The 20,074-nt window shown below is 41.6% G+C and overlaps 2 protein-coding genes across 3 annotated transcripts in view; one reads left to right on the forward strand and one right to left on the reverse strand.

The window, feature by feature from the left end:
* Positions 1-20,074, forward strand: part of NT5C2 (5'-nucleotidase, cytosolic II) — a 149,901-nt gene that overhangs the window by 13,376 nt on the left and 116,451 nt on the right. The window lies entirely within an intron of this gene.
* On the reverse strand, positions 14,275-14,690 carry LOC137208415 (small integral membrane protein 30-like). Its single transcript, XM_067708871.1, has one exon. It carries the CDS (start codon positions 14,597-14,599, stop codon positions 14,441-14,443), a length of 159 nt encoding a protein of 52 aa, XP_067564972.1. The 5' UTR covers positions 14,600-14,690; the 3' UTR covers positions 14,275-14,440.

A 20,074-nucleotide genomic window follows, 5' to 3' on the forward strand; every position in this document is an offset into this window, starting at 1 on the left:
TTACATTAAATGTAACTCCAATGAAAGGGCAGAGAGTGCTGTAGTGGATTTTTAAAAAGTGATCCAACTATATGCTATCTACAAGAGACTCACTTTAGATTCAAAGACAGGAATAGGTAGAAACTAAAAGAATGGGAAAGATATTCCATGCAAATAGTAACTAAAAGAGAGCTGGAATGCCTATTCTAACATCATATAAAATAGACTTTAAGACAAAAATTGTTACAAGAGACAAAGAAGGACATTATATAATGATATAATGATATAACACTTATAAAAATATATGCGCTTAACAACAGAGCCTCAAAATAAATGAAGCAAATATTGACCATATTGGAAGGAAAAATAGTTCAATAATAATAGTTGGATGCTTTATTATCCCCATTTTCAATAATGAATAGAACAACTAGACAGGTGCACATGGAGTATTCTCCAGGATAGACCAAATGTTAGGCCAGAAAACAAATCTCAGTAAATTTTTAAAAAGTTGAAATCATATAAAGTATCTTTTCCAACCATAATAGGATTAAGCTAGAATCAATAGCAGAAGGAAGTTTGGAAAATTCACAAATATGTGGAAATTACATGACACACTCCTAAATAACAAAAAACTAAATCACAAGGTAAATTAGAAAATCCTTTGAGATGAACAAAGAAGAAAACATAACATACCAAAACTTATGGTATGTAACAAAAGCAGTTCTCAGAAAGAAATTTATAGCTGTGAATACATACATTAAAGAAGAATGATATCAGATCAATAATCTAAACTTCTACCTTAATAAACTACAAAAAGAACAGCAAACTAAACCCAAAGCAACAGAAGGAATGAAATAATAAATATTACAGGGGACTTGAATGAAATAGGGAACAGAAAAACAACAGAGAAAATTAACAAAACCAAAATTTTGTTCTTCAAAAAGATTCACAAAACTGACAAACATTTAGCTAGACTAACCAAGAAAAAAAGGGAATGCTCAAATTACTAAAATTAGATATGAAAGCAGGGACATTACTATTGACTATATAGAAATAAAAAGGATTTTAAGAGAATACTGTGAACAAGAGTATGCCCACAAATTAGATAACTTAGAATAATTGGGAAAATTCCTAGAAACACACAAACTATCTCAATTGATTCAAGAAGAAATAGAAAATCTGAATAGACCTATAAATAATGAGATTGAATCAGTAATCAAAAAAACTCTTAACAACAACAAAATCCCAGGACCAAATGGCTTCACTGGTGAGTCCCATCAAATATCTAAGGAAGAATCAGCACTAATTCTTCTCAAACTCTTGCAAAAAATAGAAAAGGAGAGAACACTTCCTAACTCATTATATGAGGCCAGTATTGTCCTGATATCATGCCAGAGATAACACATAAAAAGAAAACTACAGACCAATATCCCATATGAATACACATGCAAAAACCCTCTACAGAATACTAGCAAACTGATTCAAGCAGTACATTAAGATTACTCCTCAAGACCAAGTGAGATTTATCCCAGCAATGCAGTGGTAGCTCAACATATGAAAATCAGTCAATGTAATACACCACATTAATGGAATAAAGGACAAAAACTACATGTGATCATTTCAATAAATGCAGAAAAAGTATTTGTCAAAATATAACACCGTTTCATGATAAAAATACTCAACAAACTAGAAATAGAAAGGAACTTGCTCAGCCTATTAAAACCATCTACAAAAACTCATAGCTAACATCACAATGGTGAAAGACTGAAAGCTTTCCACCAAAGATCAAGTACAAGACAAGGATATCCACTCTTGCCATGTCTATCCAACATGTACTGGAAGTTCTAGCCAAGGAATTAGGCAAGAAAAAAGAAATTTAAAAGCCTTCAGATTAGAAAGGAAGAAGTAAAGCTACTCCTATTCACTGATGACATAATCTCAGATATGAAAAATCTGAAAGAATCTACAAAATACCTATTAGAGTTACTAAACAAGTTTGGCAAGGTTGCAGGATATAAGATCAATGTACAAAAATCATTTTTACTTCTATAAACCAGCAATGAACAATCTGAAAATTAAATTTTAAAAATTTCACTTATAATAGCATTAAAAAGAATAAATACAGTTTACCCTTGAACAACATGGAGGTTAGGGGTGCCAACCCCTGCCCCAAGCACACAGTTGGAAATCCATGTATAATTTTATAGTTGGCCCCATGGGGTTCCACATCCACAAATTCAGTCAGCTGTGGATTGTATAGTACTGTAGTACTTATTGAAAAAAATCCATATGTAAGTGGATCCATGTAGCTCAAACCCATGTTCAAGGGTCAACTGTACCTAGAGATAAATTTAACAAAAGAAATTCAGGACACTGAAAACTACATCATGGGAGGAAATTAAAGATCTAAATAAATGAAAAGATATCCCATGTTCATGTATTGGAGGTCTTAACATTGTTACAATGGCAATACTCCCTGAACTGATCCACAGGTTTAATGCAATCCTTATCAAAATGTCAGCTGCCTTTTTTGCAGCTGGACATGGACAAACTGATTCTAAAATTCATATGAAATTACAAGGAACCCTGAATAGCCAAACCAATTCTGAAAGAGAAGAACCAAGTTGGAGGACTCATGGTTCCCTATTTCAAAACTTACTACAAAACTACAGTAACTAGAACAGTGTGGTACTGGCATAAGATAGACTTATAAATCAGTGGACTAGAATTGTGTCCAGAAATAATCGCATACATCTCAGGTCACTTGATTTTGATAAGACAATTCAATGGGGAAAGAATTGTCTTTTCAACAAGTGATTTTGGGTCTACTGTATAGATGCATACAAAAGGACAAAGCTGACCTGTATTAGTTTGCTAGGGCTGCTATAACAAATACTACAGGCTGGATGTCTTCACACAACAGAAATGTATTTTCTCACAGTTCTGGAGGCTAGAAGTCTAAGATCAAGATGTTGGCAGAGTAGATTTCTTCTCTCCTTGGCTTGTAGATGGCTATCTTCTCCCTCTGTTTTCCCTGTATGAGTCCCTGTTTTATTATCTCCTCTTCTTATAAGAAGGCTGGTCATATTGGATTAGGGCCCACAACAATGATGTCATTTAACCTTAATTACCTCTGTAAAGATCCTATCTCCAAATACAGGCACATTCTGAGGTACTGGGGGTTAGGACTTCAATACATGAATTGTGGGGAAGGGGTGCACACTTCAGTATGTGAGGGTGACCTTGGGAGCCCGGCACGGAACACCACAGAGATCCGGAGCAGCAAGCTCCCTGCAGCAGGAAGAGGCAGGCATGTGTCAGGCTGTGCATGGAGGGTTTTCATCAGCCACACGTGTAGCAGTGACAGAGGCAGCTGCTCCCCCAAACAGGTTCTCTGGTGAATGGAAATGTGTCTTCCATTCTCTGTCCTTAGCAACACTGGCCACTTTGGTTTGTGTAGAACCAGGGATACAGGACAATTCAAAGGGAGAAAGGGATATTGGACTTTCTGTTTGTCTGGCATGTGGGTAATCAAGCTGGTTTTCTTTTGAAAAGTAGAAAACATGTGACCTTATGTGTCTTCCAGGCTGGTGATTCTGGCTGTTTCAGGTTATGCTGGTTACATAAATTCAAGCTGGGCTTCTGAGACACAGTTGCTTCGTATCTTTTGTCATTATTTCTTTCCTTGTTTCTTCGGAGAACAGGGCTAGGATAGTGGAAAACCAGAATTCTAAAGTGAATAGAAGGGCCCTTATCCTTCAGAGAGGACTGCCCCCGTGTATCTTAGTATCTGGTAAAATGTGACTGCACCCCCTTCCCACTCACCACGGATGTGATTTTCTCATCATCTGAGACAGTTTGCTTCCCAGCCTTTTCATCCTCATTGCTTCTTCTCAGTCCCCATAGGTGGACACATGCTTAGTGGCCTGTAATGAATGTTTAGTGATCCATCATTTCTATTGCTCAAATAAATTCATTTTTTAAGAAATTAATTAGGATGGATTATTCCTGCTCTAGGAGCTCACGATTAATGACTTGGTGCATTTAAAGTCCTGCACATGCAGGCAGTGTCAGGCTTTAATTCAAGAGCTTTTTTCCCCTCTGTTTCTTCATTTAGAACAATGTATTTCCTCTCTCTCTCTCATAAAAATAGGTTCAAAGTCATAAGTAGATTGTAGCTACTCCTTCAAAGATTCTCTCAGAATTAGGGCTTTTTTTTTTTTTTTCCTCTCTTTTGGCTGCGCCGCGTGGCTTGCGGAATCTCAGTTTCCTGACCAGGGGATGAACCGGGGCCACGGCAGTGAAAGCCCAGAATCCTAACAACCATTAGACCACGGGGGACTCCCAGGGCTCTTGTGATAATTAGAGAAATAAGTCTCAAACTGAGCTTCCGCCCAGTCTTATGAAAAGAACAAAAGTTTATTTTTTCCTCCCATTTCTTTGTTCTAATTCTCTCTTCTGCTTTTTAAAAATTTAACTTGTACTTCCTATTTCTCATGTTGCTGTATGGTCTTCAAATATTTTAAGATTATTATTCATAATTTTCACTTTTAATAGCTGCATTATAGCCCATCAGATTGGTATAGTTTACTTAGTCATTCCTCAATAGCTAGACATTTAGGTTTTTTTGTTCTTCAGTTTTTACCATTGTAAAAAACACTGCAGTGAATACTTTTCCCCATTTTTTTTTCTTTTCAATTACTTACTTAAGGCAGACTCCCAGAAGCAGAATCACTGTGTTAAATGGCACACTCCCAGAAGTAGACTCACTGTGTTAAAGTGCACAGACATCTGTTGCAAAATTGTTTTCTAAAATGGTTGTGCTAGTGTATCATCTGGAATTTATTAGTGTGTTTATTTTGCCATACCCTGACCAACATGAAGCATTATAATTTTAAAACTTTGCTAACTAGAATATATATTTTATTCTTGACTTTTTATTTTGAAATATTTCAAATCTTCTGAAAAGTTATGAGTAATACAATGAACACTGGATGCCCTTTCCTTAAGATTAAATTGTTAACATTTTGCCATATTTGCTTTAACTGTTTATACAGACACATATACATACATACAGCTTTCCCTAAACCATTGAGTTAGTTGTAGGCATGACACTTCACTCCAAATACTTTAGCAAGTATCTCCTAAGAACATGGACGTTCTCCTATGTAGCTGAAACATAATTATCACCCTTGGGAAATTTAACATTGATGCAAGGCTATATTTAAGATATATCCATATTCTAATTCCCCTGATTGTCCTTTATAGCTGTTTTTTTTTTGTTTTGTTTTGTTTTGGTTTTGGATCATACATTGCATTTGGTTAATATATCTCTTATATTTTCTTTAATCTAGAACGTTGTTGTTTTTTTTTTTCTTACATTGATCTTGTTGAAGCGTCTAGGCCAGTTGTTTTGTCTTTGTCTGATTCTTTCCTTGTGTTTAGATTCAAGTTAGACACTTTTGGCAGGAGTACTACATAGACAATGTTGTGTCCTTCCTGGTGCATCACGTTTGGAGGCTAGTGATACCAGATGGTCTCATCAGGTTAAAACATTTATTCTGTGACAGTTTTGACATACAATTATTATTTCCTAGAAAGGACAGTGCCCTCCAAACTACTGCCTAAGTGGAATCGGGCTCTCTACTTCTAATAGGAAGGGAGAGAGAAGTAACACCAGTTGAGCACTTACTGTATTCCAGACACCATGCCAAGGGTGTTTACAGAATTAATCCCATTAAACCCTCATAACAACTCAGGGGTTATTATAAACATTTCACACATATGGAATCTAAGGCATAAAGAAAGGACCAACTAACGTTTCAAAGTTCCAGAAACTGATGGAGCTTAATTTTAATACAGGTCAGTCTTACTTTAAAGCACATGCTTATTCAACATAGTATGCCTTCTTAAAACGATGTTCAGAATAAGGTGGAGTATCCTCACGTAGACCCATCCAGCATGGGGTAATGAAGGATGGCAAGTACAAGGTGCACACATCACCACTCATCATTCATCACTCACGGCAGACATTGCTAATCAAGCCCACTATGTAACCCTCCAAGCCTAGGTGTTTTGAATTCTTTCCCAAGTCACTGTTCCAGGCATGTGCCAACAACCTGAGAGGAGTCAACAGGGGAGATAAAATTTATTCTGTGAATTTGTAAGCAGGCACACATAGGTTCAAACCCATACTCTACCACTTACTAGCTGTATGACTTTGGGAAAGTCACTTAACCTTTCTGAGGTTCAGTTTTATTACCTATAAATTGAAATAATATGTAATTTGCACTAGAGTTGCATTAGAATTATCATGGGATTGTTATGTTTGTAAAAGTACCAAGTACCCAGTGCTGTACCTGGTCTGTATTTTGAACTCAAAAATGTATAGCTTTTGATGCTCAACATTGCTAATCATAAGAAAAATGTATTGATAAATCAAAACCACAATGAGATATCACCTCATATCTGTCAGGAAGGCTATCATCAAAAAAACAATAAATAACGAATGTTGGTGAGGATGTGGAGAAAAGGGAATCCTTATGCACTCTTGGTAGGAATGTAAGTTGGTGCAGCCACTATGGAAAACAGTGTGGAGATTCCTCAAAAAACTAAAAATAGAACTCCCAGTGATCCAGCAATTCCACTCCTGGGTATATATCTGAAAAAAACCAAAAACACTGATTTGAAAAGCTATGTGCACCCCAATATTCATAGCAGCATCATTTACAATAGCCAAGATACGGAAGCAACCTGAGTGTCCATCAACAGATGAATGGATGAAGAAGATGTGATACACACACACACATGCACACACGCTGGAATACTACTCAGCCATAAAAAAGAATGAAATTTTGCCATTCACAACAACATGGATGGATGGACCTGGAGGGTATTATGAAATAAGTCAGACAGAGAAAAAGTGTATGTTATCACTTCTATGTAGAATCTAAAAAAATAAAACAAGTGAATGAATATAGCAAAACAGAAACAGACTCACAGATATAGAGAACAAACTAGTGATTAACAGTGGGGAGAGGGAAGGCAGGGGTCAAGATAGGGGCAAGGGCTTAAGAGGTACAAACTACCATGTATAAATAAATAAGCTACAAGGATATATATTGTACAGCACAGGGAATATAGCTGATATTTTTTAATAACTTTAAATGGAGTATAATCTATAAAAATTTTGCATCACTATGTTGCATACCTGAAACTAATATTGTAAATCAACTGTATCTCCAAAAAAATATATAGCTTTTAAGGAGCTCTATCCATCACTTCAGTTCTTGCTCTGTAGACCTGGGAAACATTAGAAAACAAGGAAATTATATCAAGGAACCAAAGTTTGGAGAGAAATACACACAGCACATAATTAAGTACAGGCTGTGAGTTCTGTAGAGGTTAAAAAAAGGAGTGAAGGAGAGCCTGGCTGGAGTTCTACAGGGCAGCCTTCTGGAGGAGGTGAGATTTGAGCGGGTCTGAGGGAGATTTAGGGTTTGAAAGAGCCACCGGTGGGAAGGTGGTGCAACATGAGCAAAAGCGGTAAGAGAAAGTCAGCAGTACGAAAAGGAGACCAGCCCATTTGGAACACAGAGTTGAGCCTGGAGGACGTCTTGGGATAACGAGAGTCTTCAGGAAAAGCCCCTCCAGGCAGTAACCTTTGGTTTCCCGCGCGTTCCCAGACGGCCCCGTGGTCTTACCCAATTAGCCCCAAAGAGCACCGGGGAGGCCAGAGACGCTGCACCGTTTTGGGCTACCACCAGGGGGCAGTATGGCTCAACAACTTAGAGCTTCTCCGGTTCGTTTAGAACTTTTTCTGAGTTCCTATTTTGTGCCAGGAGCTGAGCTGGGAGCTTAAAAGTATCTATCCACCAATCTAAGGGTCTAACGTTTGTGGAGCTCTTTGCATGGAGGTTGCAATGTACCTTTTCCTCGGTGATCTCATCTAATACTAATCACAATCCTGTGTGATCTCCGTGTATTTGTCTCATCCCCATGGAGGAACTGATGTTGAGGGGTTTAAATTCAAACCGACTGTGAGGGAGTCTGAATTTAAACTCAGGGCTACGATCTCCAACCCGTGCCCTCTGCTACAACCTACAGCCTTTTGTCAAGGGGATAGGAACATATAGATATTTAGCATAATAATGAGTTGTATTAATAATTATTAAAAACCAATGGCAGAATTTCAGTTGGAGAAGATGAAAAAGTTCCGGAGATGGATAGTGGTGATGGTTGCACAACAGTATGTTATGTGCTTAATGCCACTGAACTGTTCACTTAAAAATGGTTAAAATGGTAAATTTTATGTTATGTATATGTTACCACAATTTTAAAACATTCATTAATAACAGTAGTTAATGTTATATATTAGTAGCTGTCTTTTTAAAGCACTTATGAAGGTGTTAATCATTTAATTCTCACAACCACGAGTTGAGGCAGGTACTATTCTTATTCCCATTTAACAAAGAATTTCGGGAATTCCCTGACAGTCCAGTGGTTAGGACTCCGCGCTCTCATGTGTTCCATCCCTGGCTGGGGGAACTAGGATCCCGCAAGCTGTGCGGTGCGGCCAAAAAATAAATAAAATAATTTCATCACTTGGTCTGTCCTTCCTCCCTCCCTCCTCCACAACAACTCCAGTATAGGCTATGATCTGCACCTAACTAATCCTTGTTTGACCAGCATTTTCAAGTGTGATGGAGTGGAAAGGCCATGGTCTTTGAAACTGACCGACCTGGAGCGGATATGGGCTCTGCTGCTTTACCAGCTGAATGTTCTTGGGCAAGATACTTAATCTCTCTGAGCCTCAATTTTCTCATTGATGCAATAAAGATAATAATAGTACCCTCTTCCTAGGGTTGTTGTGATGGGCAAAGAAGTGTAAAATGCTTAGCATAATGCCGGTACATAGTAAGCACTTGAACATCATGGCCGTTCTTATTATTTGCACATAGTAGTGTGTTCAGAAAATAATAAGTAAATGGATCGATGTGTCTTGAGAGTACCTGAAATAGCTCCTGGCCCTCCTGGGCACGTTAGAGGGAGGATATTCTGTCCCAATCAGTTTAGCCCAATCAGTCCAGGAATGATAGGACTGGATAAGCTTCTTTGAGTCCAACTCCATCATTTTACAGAGGAAGCCAAAGCCCAAGAAAGGGAGTAGTTTTGTGCAAGGTCACCCTTTGTGTCAGTCAGCCAGGAAGTTACCCTGAGAAGGAGTCTGGGGGTGAGAGCCCCGCCCCTGGGGCCAGGCCTGGGTGGCGATGATCGAGCTTCACATTAGCCAGCCTGGGGCCTCTCCCAGAAAACAGGTTGTCATCAAGTCCCTTCCAGCCTTGGGTTTGTTCTGAGAGGCGCTCGCCTCTGCCCTTTTTCTGCAGGAGCAGCCAAGAGGATCGTGAAACTGGGAAATCAGCTGTTTATCCTAGCTTCTAGGGTAGGGAGTGGGGAGAGAGGCAAGGGGAGGGGCTCTGGGCACCTAGCCTTAGCAACACCTTTGGCTGATATTTATTCTTTCTCCGTCCTTGGGCTGGAAACCAAGGGGAATCCAAGCAGCACCATGTGAAGCAAGATCCCAGGGGCTCTGAGAAGCTTGTTGCAGTGAGAGGTGACTCAGCACAGGCCTCAGAACCACAGGGAGTGTCCCGCAGCCTGGATTCTGCGTAGGCCTGTGCACACTATGTGGGCCACCGTGGCTGTTACTGTAGGTCTCCTGAGGGGAGGTTTTGTCTCCTAGGAGCCCGAGGATGTCCTGGCCACCCCCAGCTAATAAGTGGGCGGTAGGACCAGGGTCCTCGTTATGGTTTCATCTCTAAATAATGTACTTTCCCTTGAAGAAGCCCTTCATGTTTTGTCTGGATACGGAACCCTCCTTCTCTGCAGGCTCTTGTCAGTGCTATCTCCAGACTGGGATTTCTAGAACAGGTGTCATCAGGGCACTCCCAAAAGATGCCTCACTGCTTGTAAATTGAGCTGTCATCCTTAGCAAAATGTGGTCCTGACCAAAATTTCTGCCTCATCACAACCCCCACTCCTTCATCCCACCAGGTACCCTGTACTATAGCCCAGGGTTTTTTTACATCTTTATTGGAGTATAATTGCTTTACAATGGTGTTAGTTTCTGCTTTATAACAAAGTGAATCAGTTATACATATACATATGTTCCCATATCTCTTCCCTCTTGGGTCTCCCTCCCTCCCACCCTCCCTATCCCACCCCTCTAGGTGGTCACAAAGCACCAAGCTGATCTCCCTGTGCTATGCAGCTGCTTCCCACTAGCTATCTACCTTACGTTTGGTAGTGTATATATGCCCATGCCTCTCTCTCACTTTGTCACAGCTTACCCTTCCCCCTCCCCATATCCTCAAGTCCATTCTCTAGTAGGTCTGTGTCTTTATTCCTGTCTTACCCCTAGGTTCTTCATGACATTTTTTTCCCTTAAATTCCATATATATGTGTTAGCATATGGTATTTGTCTTTCTCTTTCTGACTTACCTCACTCTGTATGACAGACTCTAGGTCCATCCACCTCATTACAAATAGCTCAATTTCGTTTAGCCCAGGGTTTTGCAGCATGAACTGTCTTCAGAAGCATCGAGGACACTTGTTTTCTTGTTTTTTTAAAAAATAAATTTATTTATTTATTTTTGGCTATGTTGGGTCTTCGTTGCCGCACACGGGCTTTCTTTAATTGCGGTGAGCGGGGGCTGCTCTTCATTGCTGTGCGCGAGCTTCTCATCGTCATGGCTTCTCTTGTTGTGGAGCACGGGCTCTAGGAGTGCTGGCTTCAGTAGTTGGTGGCTCGCGGGCTCAGTAGTTGTGGCTCACGGGCTCTAGAGCGCAGGCTCAGTAGTTGTGGCGCACGGGCTTAGTTGCTCTGCGGCATGTGGGATCTTCCCGGACCAGAGCTTGAACCCGTGTCCCCTGCATTGGCAGGCGGATTCTCAACCACTGTGCCACCAGGGAAGCCCGAGCACACTTGTTTTTAAAAATGCAGATTCCTAGGCCTACCAGATCCATTGCTCCCGGGGCCTGGGAACCTGCTTTTTAATGATACCGAGGCTGATTCTTGTGCAGACTGCCATTTAAGAACTACTGCTCTGCCAAACCAGATTGTTATTTCATGACTATCTGGGCCCTCAGTGCCCTTTCTCATGCTGTTTCTCTTCCTAGAATGCCCTTCCTATCCTTCCCAGGCTGGTGCACTCTGCTCCTTCTTTAAGGTTTATCTCACGTTAGCTCTTTTGTGCTCCTTCACCCCAAATCTAGGTTCCTTTCTTTGTGCCCACACAACCCCACTGCACTTTCTACCTACCTCTGCCCTAGAATTTTCATACTGTCAGGGTTGGTTCCTCTGCTTGTTTGTGAGTTCCATAAAGACCATAGATAATTCGTTTTTGAATTCCCGAGACCTAGCAAAGTACCTGGCAGACAGAAAGCATGTTTGCTGAATGAATGTGAATGAGACCAGGCTCCAGTCTAATTCAGAAAGTTATATTTAACCCATTTTGTAACTGACAGAGTCAGGATTAATCATGCAGGTTTCCTGCTTCACAGTTTCAGTCTGTTTCTTGGTCTAAATATTTGGTCTACTCTTGAGGAAGCTACAGATTTACGTTTTGGCAAGAGCTGTTTAGATTAGCCATGAGTTAAGACTTAGAATTACTATTTTTTTTAAATTTCAAAATGTGATTCTGTCTTAAGCCAAGGAACTGCTCTCTCCTGATTGCTTTGAGGATAGAACTCACCGGACTTTTTCTCCACTTCAGATCTGTTCCTCAGGGTTATCCAGCTCATAATTCTTGACCTTTTAACTCTAGTGCCGTACCTGCCGCCTCAGCCAGGCACACCCCGGACCTTGTCATGACTGCTTCAGCTCAGAAATGCCACCATGCCAGTCTCTGGCCAAACCTTCCTTGTCTTCAGCTTACTCACTTCCGCCACTCCCAGTTCACCTGCTCTCTGACATCATGACTCCCTGATCTCTTTCCTAAGCCCCAACCCACAAGTAGCCTCCTTTCTTCTTCCCCTTCCACAGGGAGGTGCCCCTCCTCCCATCCCAGGCAATCCCTCGTCTGGGCGCTGGACTGCATCCCTCCCGATCCCTCAGCACTGCGTCGTGTAGTCACCTCCCTTTCCTCCATCTTCAGTCTCTCCCCTGCTGTCTTCCTACCACACATCAACACAGTCAAGCTCCTCTCACCTTTGTGGCTACCTTCCTCTAGGTATTAGTCAGTTAAGGTCTGGGACCAGTTCTGATTGTGTGGAGGTTTCCCCACACCACAAAGCAATTCTTGCTGGTGTCCTACAATTCAACTCAGTTCCGACCCTATCTACCCAGAGATAGCATCAGATCCCACAGGTTAAGGGCTCAGTCCCACAAGACTGCCCACCCACCTTCAGATGCCAATCGAAAGCCCAGGTTGTGCCCTGTGCTTCTGTCCAACTGGCTGTAAGTCAGAGGTTCCCATGACCCCCTCCTTCCTTGGGTTTGATTAATTTGCTAGAGTGGCTCACAGAACTCAGAGACACATTTTACTTATTAGATCACCCGTTTATTTTAAAAGGATATAACTCATGGATAGCCAGATAGAAAGAGATGTTCACCAACCTGGAAGTGCTCTAAACCCCATGCTTTTGGGTTTTTATGGAGGCTTCACTGTATACGTGTGATTGATTAAATCACTGGCCATTGGTGATTGATTCAACCTCCAGCCCCTCTCCCATCCCCAGAGGTCAGGGGCGTGGAAAGTTTCCACCCCTCTAAAAACATGGTTGATCCTCCTGGCAGCCAGCCCCATCCTTAGGTGTGGTCCAAGAGACCTCATTAACAAAAGACATCTTTATCACTTTCATCACTTAGGAAATTCCAAGGGCTTTAGAAGCTCTGCCAGAAACATATGAAGACCAAATATATATTTCTTATTATAAATCACAATATCACACCAATCTTTCAAGTTCCCTTCACAGCATAGCTTATCAAGAGTAGGCCTAATTTGCTACCCACTCATTCCCAGCCCAGTTTCTGTCCCCACCATTCTAGTGGTTCTTTCCAAGACCCCAGGTACTCCCAGCCTCCTAACTGTAAAATTCATTGAGCAGTTTTTAGTTGCTATTTTGCCTGCACTTTGTGTGGTATTTGACACAAGGAGCCACTCCTTTCTTCTTGAATCTCTGTTCTTCCTCGGTTTGCAAAGCACTCTACCTACCACTGTCTTTATGGGGTCCTTTTCCTATTCTCAGACGTCAGCAGTCCATACCTTTCCTTGTTTAGCCCTTCTAGCTTCTTGTTTTATTCGTTCCCTCTGATATACCTCATATAATCTGAAGCTTGCCACTTGGTATGCAAGACATCTGAACTTTAGTAAAATGAGAGTTGTCATGAAAAGTATAACATAGGCATGCAAAGGGCTCAGCAAAGTGCCTGCCACAGAGTAGAGACTCCCTAAATGGTAGTCCTTTGTATTATTATTGTTAATAATAAAATAATGTCTTTATCTCTGCCCTATAGGTTTACATCTCTCTTTATTATTTTTTTTTTAACTTACCTAATGGGTTTATATTTGATATATAGTACTTCTCACCATGGAGATGTTACCAGTTAATATAAAGATTTTTTTGGTTTTGTTAAACATTAAATCTCTTCTCCATTTCAATGTCAATATAAAGTATTTTTTTTACATTAAATTTTTTCTCCATTTCAACGTTAGATACATCGAATACATTTTCTAAACGTTTCCCCCACAAAGAGATTTGTTTTTTTTTTTTTTTTTTGGCAGTACGTGGGCCTCTCACTGTTGTGGCCTCTCCCGTTGCGGAGCACAGGCTCCGGTCGCGCAGGCTCAGTGGCCATGGCGCACGGGCCCAGCCGCTCCGCGGCATGTGGGATCTTCCCGGACCGGGGCACAAACCCGTGTCCCCTGCATCGGCAGGTGGACTCTCAACCACTGTGCCACCAGAGAAGCCCAAAGACATAAGTTTTAATTTTTGACCAACTGTATTTAATATCTAGGTACAATATTAACTTGGGAGACAACAACACAAAAATCCATTAAAAATATGGAGAAAAGACTCCTCAATGATGCAGGAGGCAGTGATTATAACTTAAACAGTGGCAATTTCCCAGGATTCTGGGCAAGAGCTTTCTTCTTCCTATTGAGAATTCTGAAACTATGAAATATGCAGAGTTCAGCCATCTCACTTCTTTGACCTTCTTTCTAAGGCATTTTTCAGTGCATTATTTGTTGTGAAGAAAACGTTTTGTTTTCCATTTAACATAGTATATCAGTTTGTTCCTATTTATAGGGAAATAACCAAGACTATGAACTACCCTATTTACTGTTTCTTGGGAACTTTCAGTGACCAAAACTCAGTTCTGAACCTCAATAGCACAAAGGTTTTCAGGGCAAGGTTTGATTCAGGAGGCCCTTCAAAGTCTCATCCGTCCATTTCTCTTTCATGCATACACCCCCAAACAAGCAGAAATGCCTGTAATGCTGAGAACCACACTGAGCAAGAGAGCGATTGCATCTCCGGCTTCTACTGCTTCCACAACCGGCAGCACCAAAAGCAATGAAAAGGGAACTAGGAACAATTGTGTTGAAACTGAGATCATGATGTTGAGATCTTGAGGTGACTGGTTCTTAAAGGCTGAAGGTTTCAAAGAAAGTGGTATTTGTTTAATTCTATCAGTTCAGGATGCTGAGGCTAAGAGGTTCCATGTGACAGCACCTTCAAGGAGGCAGCCATTACGGGAATGGCGAGCAGGGCTATGATTGTTTTTTAAACTTTTTATTATGGTGATTTTTGACTGGTCCCCAGAGTAGACAGAATTGCATAAAGAATCTCTGTGTACCATGCCTCAGCCCTAACAACCATTGCCCCATGGCCAGCCCTGCCCCATTCAGCCATATTTTCTACAAAAGATACAAACTTTAAAAAATAACCATAATACTATTATCATACTTAAAAAAATATCCAACCTTCTGAGATCAATTTGTAGTGTATCTGATTCCTTTAAGATATTGCCACCTGGATATTCTCCAGGTACTTCAAACTCAGCTTGTTCAAAGCTGAACTCACCACCTTCTCAGAAACCTGTTCCTCCCCCACCAACTCTGTGGGCCTTGTCTTGGTGATGGACACCACTGTTCATCACTCCCTCAGGTCAGGACTTTGGGAGTAGCGTTTTGCGGCTCCTCATTCTTCCTGACGCCCCATCTAGCTAGCCACTCACCTCCTAGAGATCTCTAGTGTCTGTCCCCTACGTCTCCCCTGCCACTGTCTTACATTATCAGGCTCTTATTGGGTTCTTTGCCCCTGGGCATTAGCTTTTTAACTGGTCTCCTCATTGAGTTTTCACCTGCTAATCTTTTAATGCTATTGCCATAATTTTTTTGTGGTAAAATCCACATAACATAAAATTTACCATTTTAACCCATACAGTTAAGTGGAATCAAGTATATTCACATTGTTATGAAATCACTACCACCATCCACCTCTAAAACTTCTTCATCTTCCCAAACTGAAACTCTGTACCCATTAAACAGTAACTCTCCATTACCCATCTCCCTGGCTCCTTCCTGGTAACCATAATTCTACTTTCTGTCTCTGTAAATTTGTCTACTCTAGGTACTTCATACAGTATTTGTCCTTTTGTGGGTGGTTTATTTCACTTACCACAATAAGTTTCCACCTTGTAACATGTACCAGAATTTTCTTCCTTTTTAAGGCTGAATAACGTTCCATTGTATATATGTACACCACATTTTGATTATTTATTCGTTCGTCACTTGGGTTGCTTTTACCTTTCAGCTATTATGAATAATGTTGCTATAAACATGAGTAGACAAATATCTCTTTGAGACCCTGCTTTTATTTTATTTATTTATTTTTTGCGGTACGCGGGCCTCTCACTGTTGTGGCCTCTCCCGTTGCGGAGCACAGGCTCTGGATGCGCAGGCTCAGTGGCCATGGCTCACGGGCCCAGCCGCTCCGCGGCGTGTGGGATCTTCCCAGACCGGGGCACGAACCCGTGTCCTCTGCATCGGCTGGCGAACTCTCAACCACTGTGCCACCAGGGAAGCCCGAGACCCTGCATTTAATTCCTTTAGGTACATACCCAGAAGTGGAATTGCTGGACCATATGGTAATTCTATTTTTACTTTTTTGAGGAACTGCCCTACTGTCTTCCACGGCAGCTGCACCATTTTATACTCCCATCAGCAGTACACAAGTGTTGCAATTTTTCCACGTTCTCATCAACACTTATTATTTTCTATTTTTTTTGATTATAGCCATCCTCCTGGCTATGAGGTGATACCTCATTGTGGTTTTGGTTTGAATTTCCCTAATGATTAGTGATGTTGAACATGTTTTCATGTGCCTATTGGCCATTTGTATATCTTTTTTGGAGAGAGATCGATTCAAGTCCTTTGCCCATTTTTGAATCAGATTGTTTTTTGTTGTCCCATTGCATGAGTTGCTCTTTTTCTCTGTTAAGAGTGTACTTTGATGCACAGAAGTTTTCAATTTTGATGTAGTCCACTTTATCTGTTTTTTCTTTTGTTGCCTGTGATTTTGGTATCATATCCTCCAATAACCTTTTAAATACATACATTTATATCCTTCCACTGTCCGTTTATAATCCTGCTATGGTTCCCTCTTTTAAACTCCTTAATGATCTAGTCTCTGTACTTCTTCAATCTCACCTCTTGGCAATAGCTCCACCCAAATATACTTATCAAGTCACTATGAATTACTGCATAGCTTTGAGCATTCACCATTCTTTACAGTGGCTGGTTCCACTTTCTCTCCCTCTTCGTTTTTCACTAAACTACCTTTCATTCACCTTTTAAGACTTCTTCAATACCTCCTCCTCTAAGTAGACTTCTTTGACTTTTCCCAGAGTTAGGTGCCTTCCTTGTCTTTCCATTGTTGACTTTTACTGTAACACTTATCAGAATGTGTTTTAAATGTTGGCTCACCTGTGTCCTGTCCCTCCAGGTAGACTGTAAATTCCTTAAGGGCAGGGCCCTATCCCTGTCTTGTCATCTGCGTGCTGCTCAAACTTAGTTGAACAATTGAACTGGAATCTCTGCCACTGTTCAGTTGTTTTGACCTTGAGAAAACTAGTTAAACTCGCTGGGTCTCAATTTTCTCATAAAATCATTAGGATTTATTGACATTATATTTGTAAGGCGCTTGGTGCTTACTCTGGCCCAGAGTAAAAGCTCAACAAAGAAAGAGCTGTTATTATCATCAACTTGTTGAATTGATGTCTCAAGCTCTAATCAGTTGTATGACTTCCGACAAAATCCTTAAACTCCCAGGGCCTCAGTTTTTCCTTCTGTAAAGTGAGGTGTTTGACCTGGATCCTCTATAGCAGTGGTTCTCAAACTAGGCTGCACATTGCAATCATCTGGGGAGCTTTAAAAATACTGATGTCTAGGTCCCTCTCCCAAATATGCTGATTTAATTGGTGTGAGGTACAGCCGGGCAAGGGTATCTTTTAAAAGCTCCCCTGGTGATTCTAATGTTTAGCCAGAATTAAGAACGACTGATCTAAAGTTTCTTCCAGATATAACACGTTGATATGACAAGTGGAGCTGCCAGGATTCTTTGGAGGCCAGGGGATGGAATGTCTCCCAGCATTCTTCTGCTATCACTCTTTGTTAGTTTAGCAGGAAGCATTACTGAACAGGCTCACTAAGCTGGAATTCCAAGAGTATTTGTGGATTCCTGAGTGTTTATACTTAGCAGCTCCCTCCATCCTGGAGTGACCTGGGGGACCAGAACTCTGAGAAGGAAAAAAATTGGCTTCTCCTTACCCCACTGCTCTAAACCAAGGCCCTGGAGTCTACCCTGCAATGTCGTACTGTGGAGTCCTTGTCAGGCTGGAGGGAAAGATCCTTGGTATAAACTTAGTGGGGAAACTTGGGGCCCTGACTAGAAGGGGGTGGAGGCTGAGAGTCACAAACATGCATTCCTTTAGGGTACTTTAACACCACATTCACAGCCATTACTTATATGATTCCCAGGACAACCTTGAGAAATACAAAGCAGGCATTACTGCCCCCATTTTGTAGGAGAGAAAAACAAGTCTCTAAATGGTTGAGGACTTCACCAAAAATTACACGGTTGAGTTAGCAGCAGGACCAGCATGACAGCCCCTGTGTCCTGACTCCCCAAGCTGGCCTCTCTCACTATGTCTGCACACCCAGTGTGAGATAATAGAAAACACATATTGGTCTCTTCTCCTGGTTCCTGGCACAGAGCTCCCGAAACCCTTGGAGTTTCCTGGGTGATGGGAGTGCTTTTTGTTCTAATGAGGCGACTCTGGGTGGGGTCCTGAGTGGCTCCTGGATGACCTGACTGGATGACCTAGCTGGAAAGACCAAGCCATGAGTAGAAGCTTGGAATTTTCAGCCCTGCCTCTCATTCCCTCAAGAAGGGAGAAGAGCTGGTAGTGGAGTTAATGACCAGCTATGCCTATGTGATGAAGTCTCCATAAAAATCCCAAAGGTATGGAGCTCAGGGAGCTTCCAGTTTGGTGAACACATGCAAGTACTAGGAGGGTGAAACACCCTGCATTCACTGGGACAGAAGCTTCTGTGCTCGGACCCTCCCAGACCTCACCTTATGTATCTCTTCATCTGGCTGTTCATCTGTATCCTTTAATAAATTGGTAAATGTAAGTAAGTGTGTCTCGGAGTTCTGTGAGCTACCCTAGCAAATAATTGAATCCAAGGAGGAAGACGTCATGGGAACCTCCAATTTGTAGCCAAGTCAGACAGAAGATGTGGGTATCCTGGTGGCCTACTACTTGTGATTGGCATCTGAATCTTGGTTGTGGGGATGGAGGGAGGGGGCAGTCTCGTGGGACTGAGCCCTTAACCTGTGGGATCTGATGCTGTCTCTAGTAGATGGTGTCAGGATTGAGTTAAATTGTAGAACACCCTGGTGTGTCACAGAGAATTGCTTGGCGTGGGGGAAAACCCCACACCTGTGGTGTCAGAAGTGTTGTGAGTGTGGTAGTGGTGTGAGAGCAATGAAACACAGGTGGAAAGACTGAGGTTTTATCTAAAACACCCAGGTAGCTCAGTCTTTCTTGGCTCCTTGGAGTTGGAGCTGTGGTTCTAAAAGGCCCCATCAAATGCTACCGCGAACAACTGACATAACTCTGCCCAATTCCCCTGTGATCCCTCGCCTCGGAGCATAGCAGTGTTAAATGGGATCATTAGCACATGCCTTCAGTTCTGCAGTTTGGGGTGTTCAGTACTAGCTTTGAGGCTTGGACACTCAGGGAGGTGTTTAGTTATAATGGCCCATGTGTTCAGGGACACTCACAAGGGCCTGTAGAGCACTGTTAGTCAAATGCAAATGCTGGGTCACAGACAGGGGTTGGCCCTTGGCCACTGGCTCAAGATGAAATGGAAAAACCAGAACAGGGTGGTGATTTTTTTTTTTAACTAAGCTCAATTTAATTTAAAGCCCCGTCTTTTTTTTCTGAGATTATGTCTTCCCTACTTTTTTTGGTCTTAAAATTACCTTTCATAAAATAGTGGTAATGGTAGATAGCAGTTTATTTTAATGTCCTGAGTGGCATAGTTAAAACAGCCACCCTACGTGAATTCCCAAAATTGCTTTTGAAATGTTATTGATCCAAGGAATCCTGAGTTTGGTAACACTCGCCATTTTGGAGGGCCATGTGATCTCAACTCTTCAGGGGCGTGGGGGGCCACAGAGAGCGCCTCACCTCGAGGGCGGTGGTAAAAATTGAACAGTAAAATAAGTAAAATGCCTGGAATTGGGCTTTGCCACCTATAAGTTCGCAGAACCACTTTGGTTTTATTTAACAGACATTTACATCGTGCCTCCTAGGTGCCCAGCCCAGTCTCAAGTGCTGCACAAACATGATCTCATTTCATCCTCATCAAGCCTTTGAGGTACATGCTATTATTATCTTCACTTCCATTTTAAAGATGAGGAAACTGAAATGTGAGGGCATTGAGAAACTTGCCCAAGGTCACAGCTACTTAGCAGCAGAGCCAGAAGTCTAAGCCAGGGGGTTTGGCTCTGGAGTCCATGC

The sequence above is a fragment of the Pseudorca crassidens genome, chromosome 16 (genome assembly GCF_039906515.1).
Source record: "Pseudorca crassidens isolate mPseCra1 chromosome 16, mPseCra1.hap1, whole genome shotgun sequence".
Classification (NCBI taxonomy): domain Eukaryota; kingdom Metazoa; phylum Chordata; class Mammalia; order Artiodactyla; family Delphinidae; genus Pseudorca; species Pseudorca crassidens.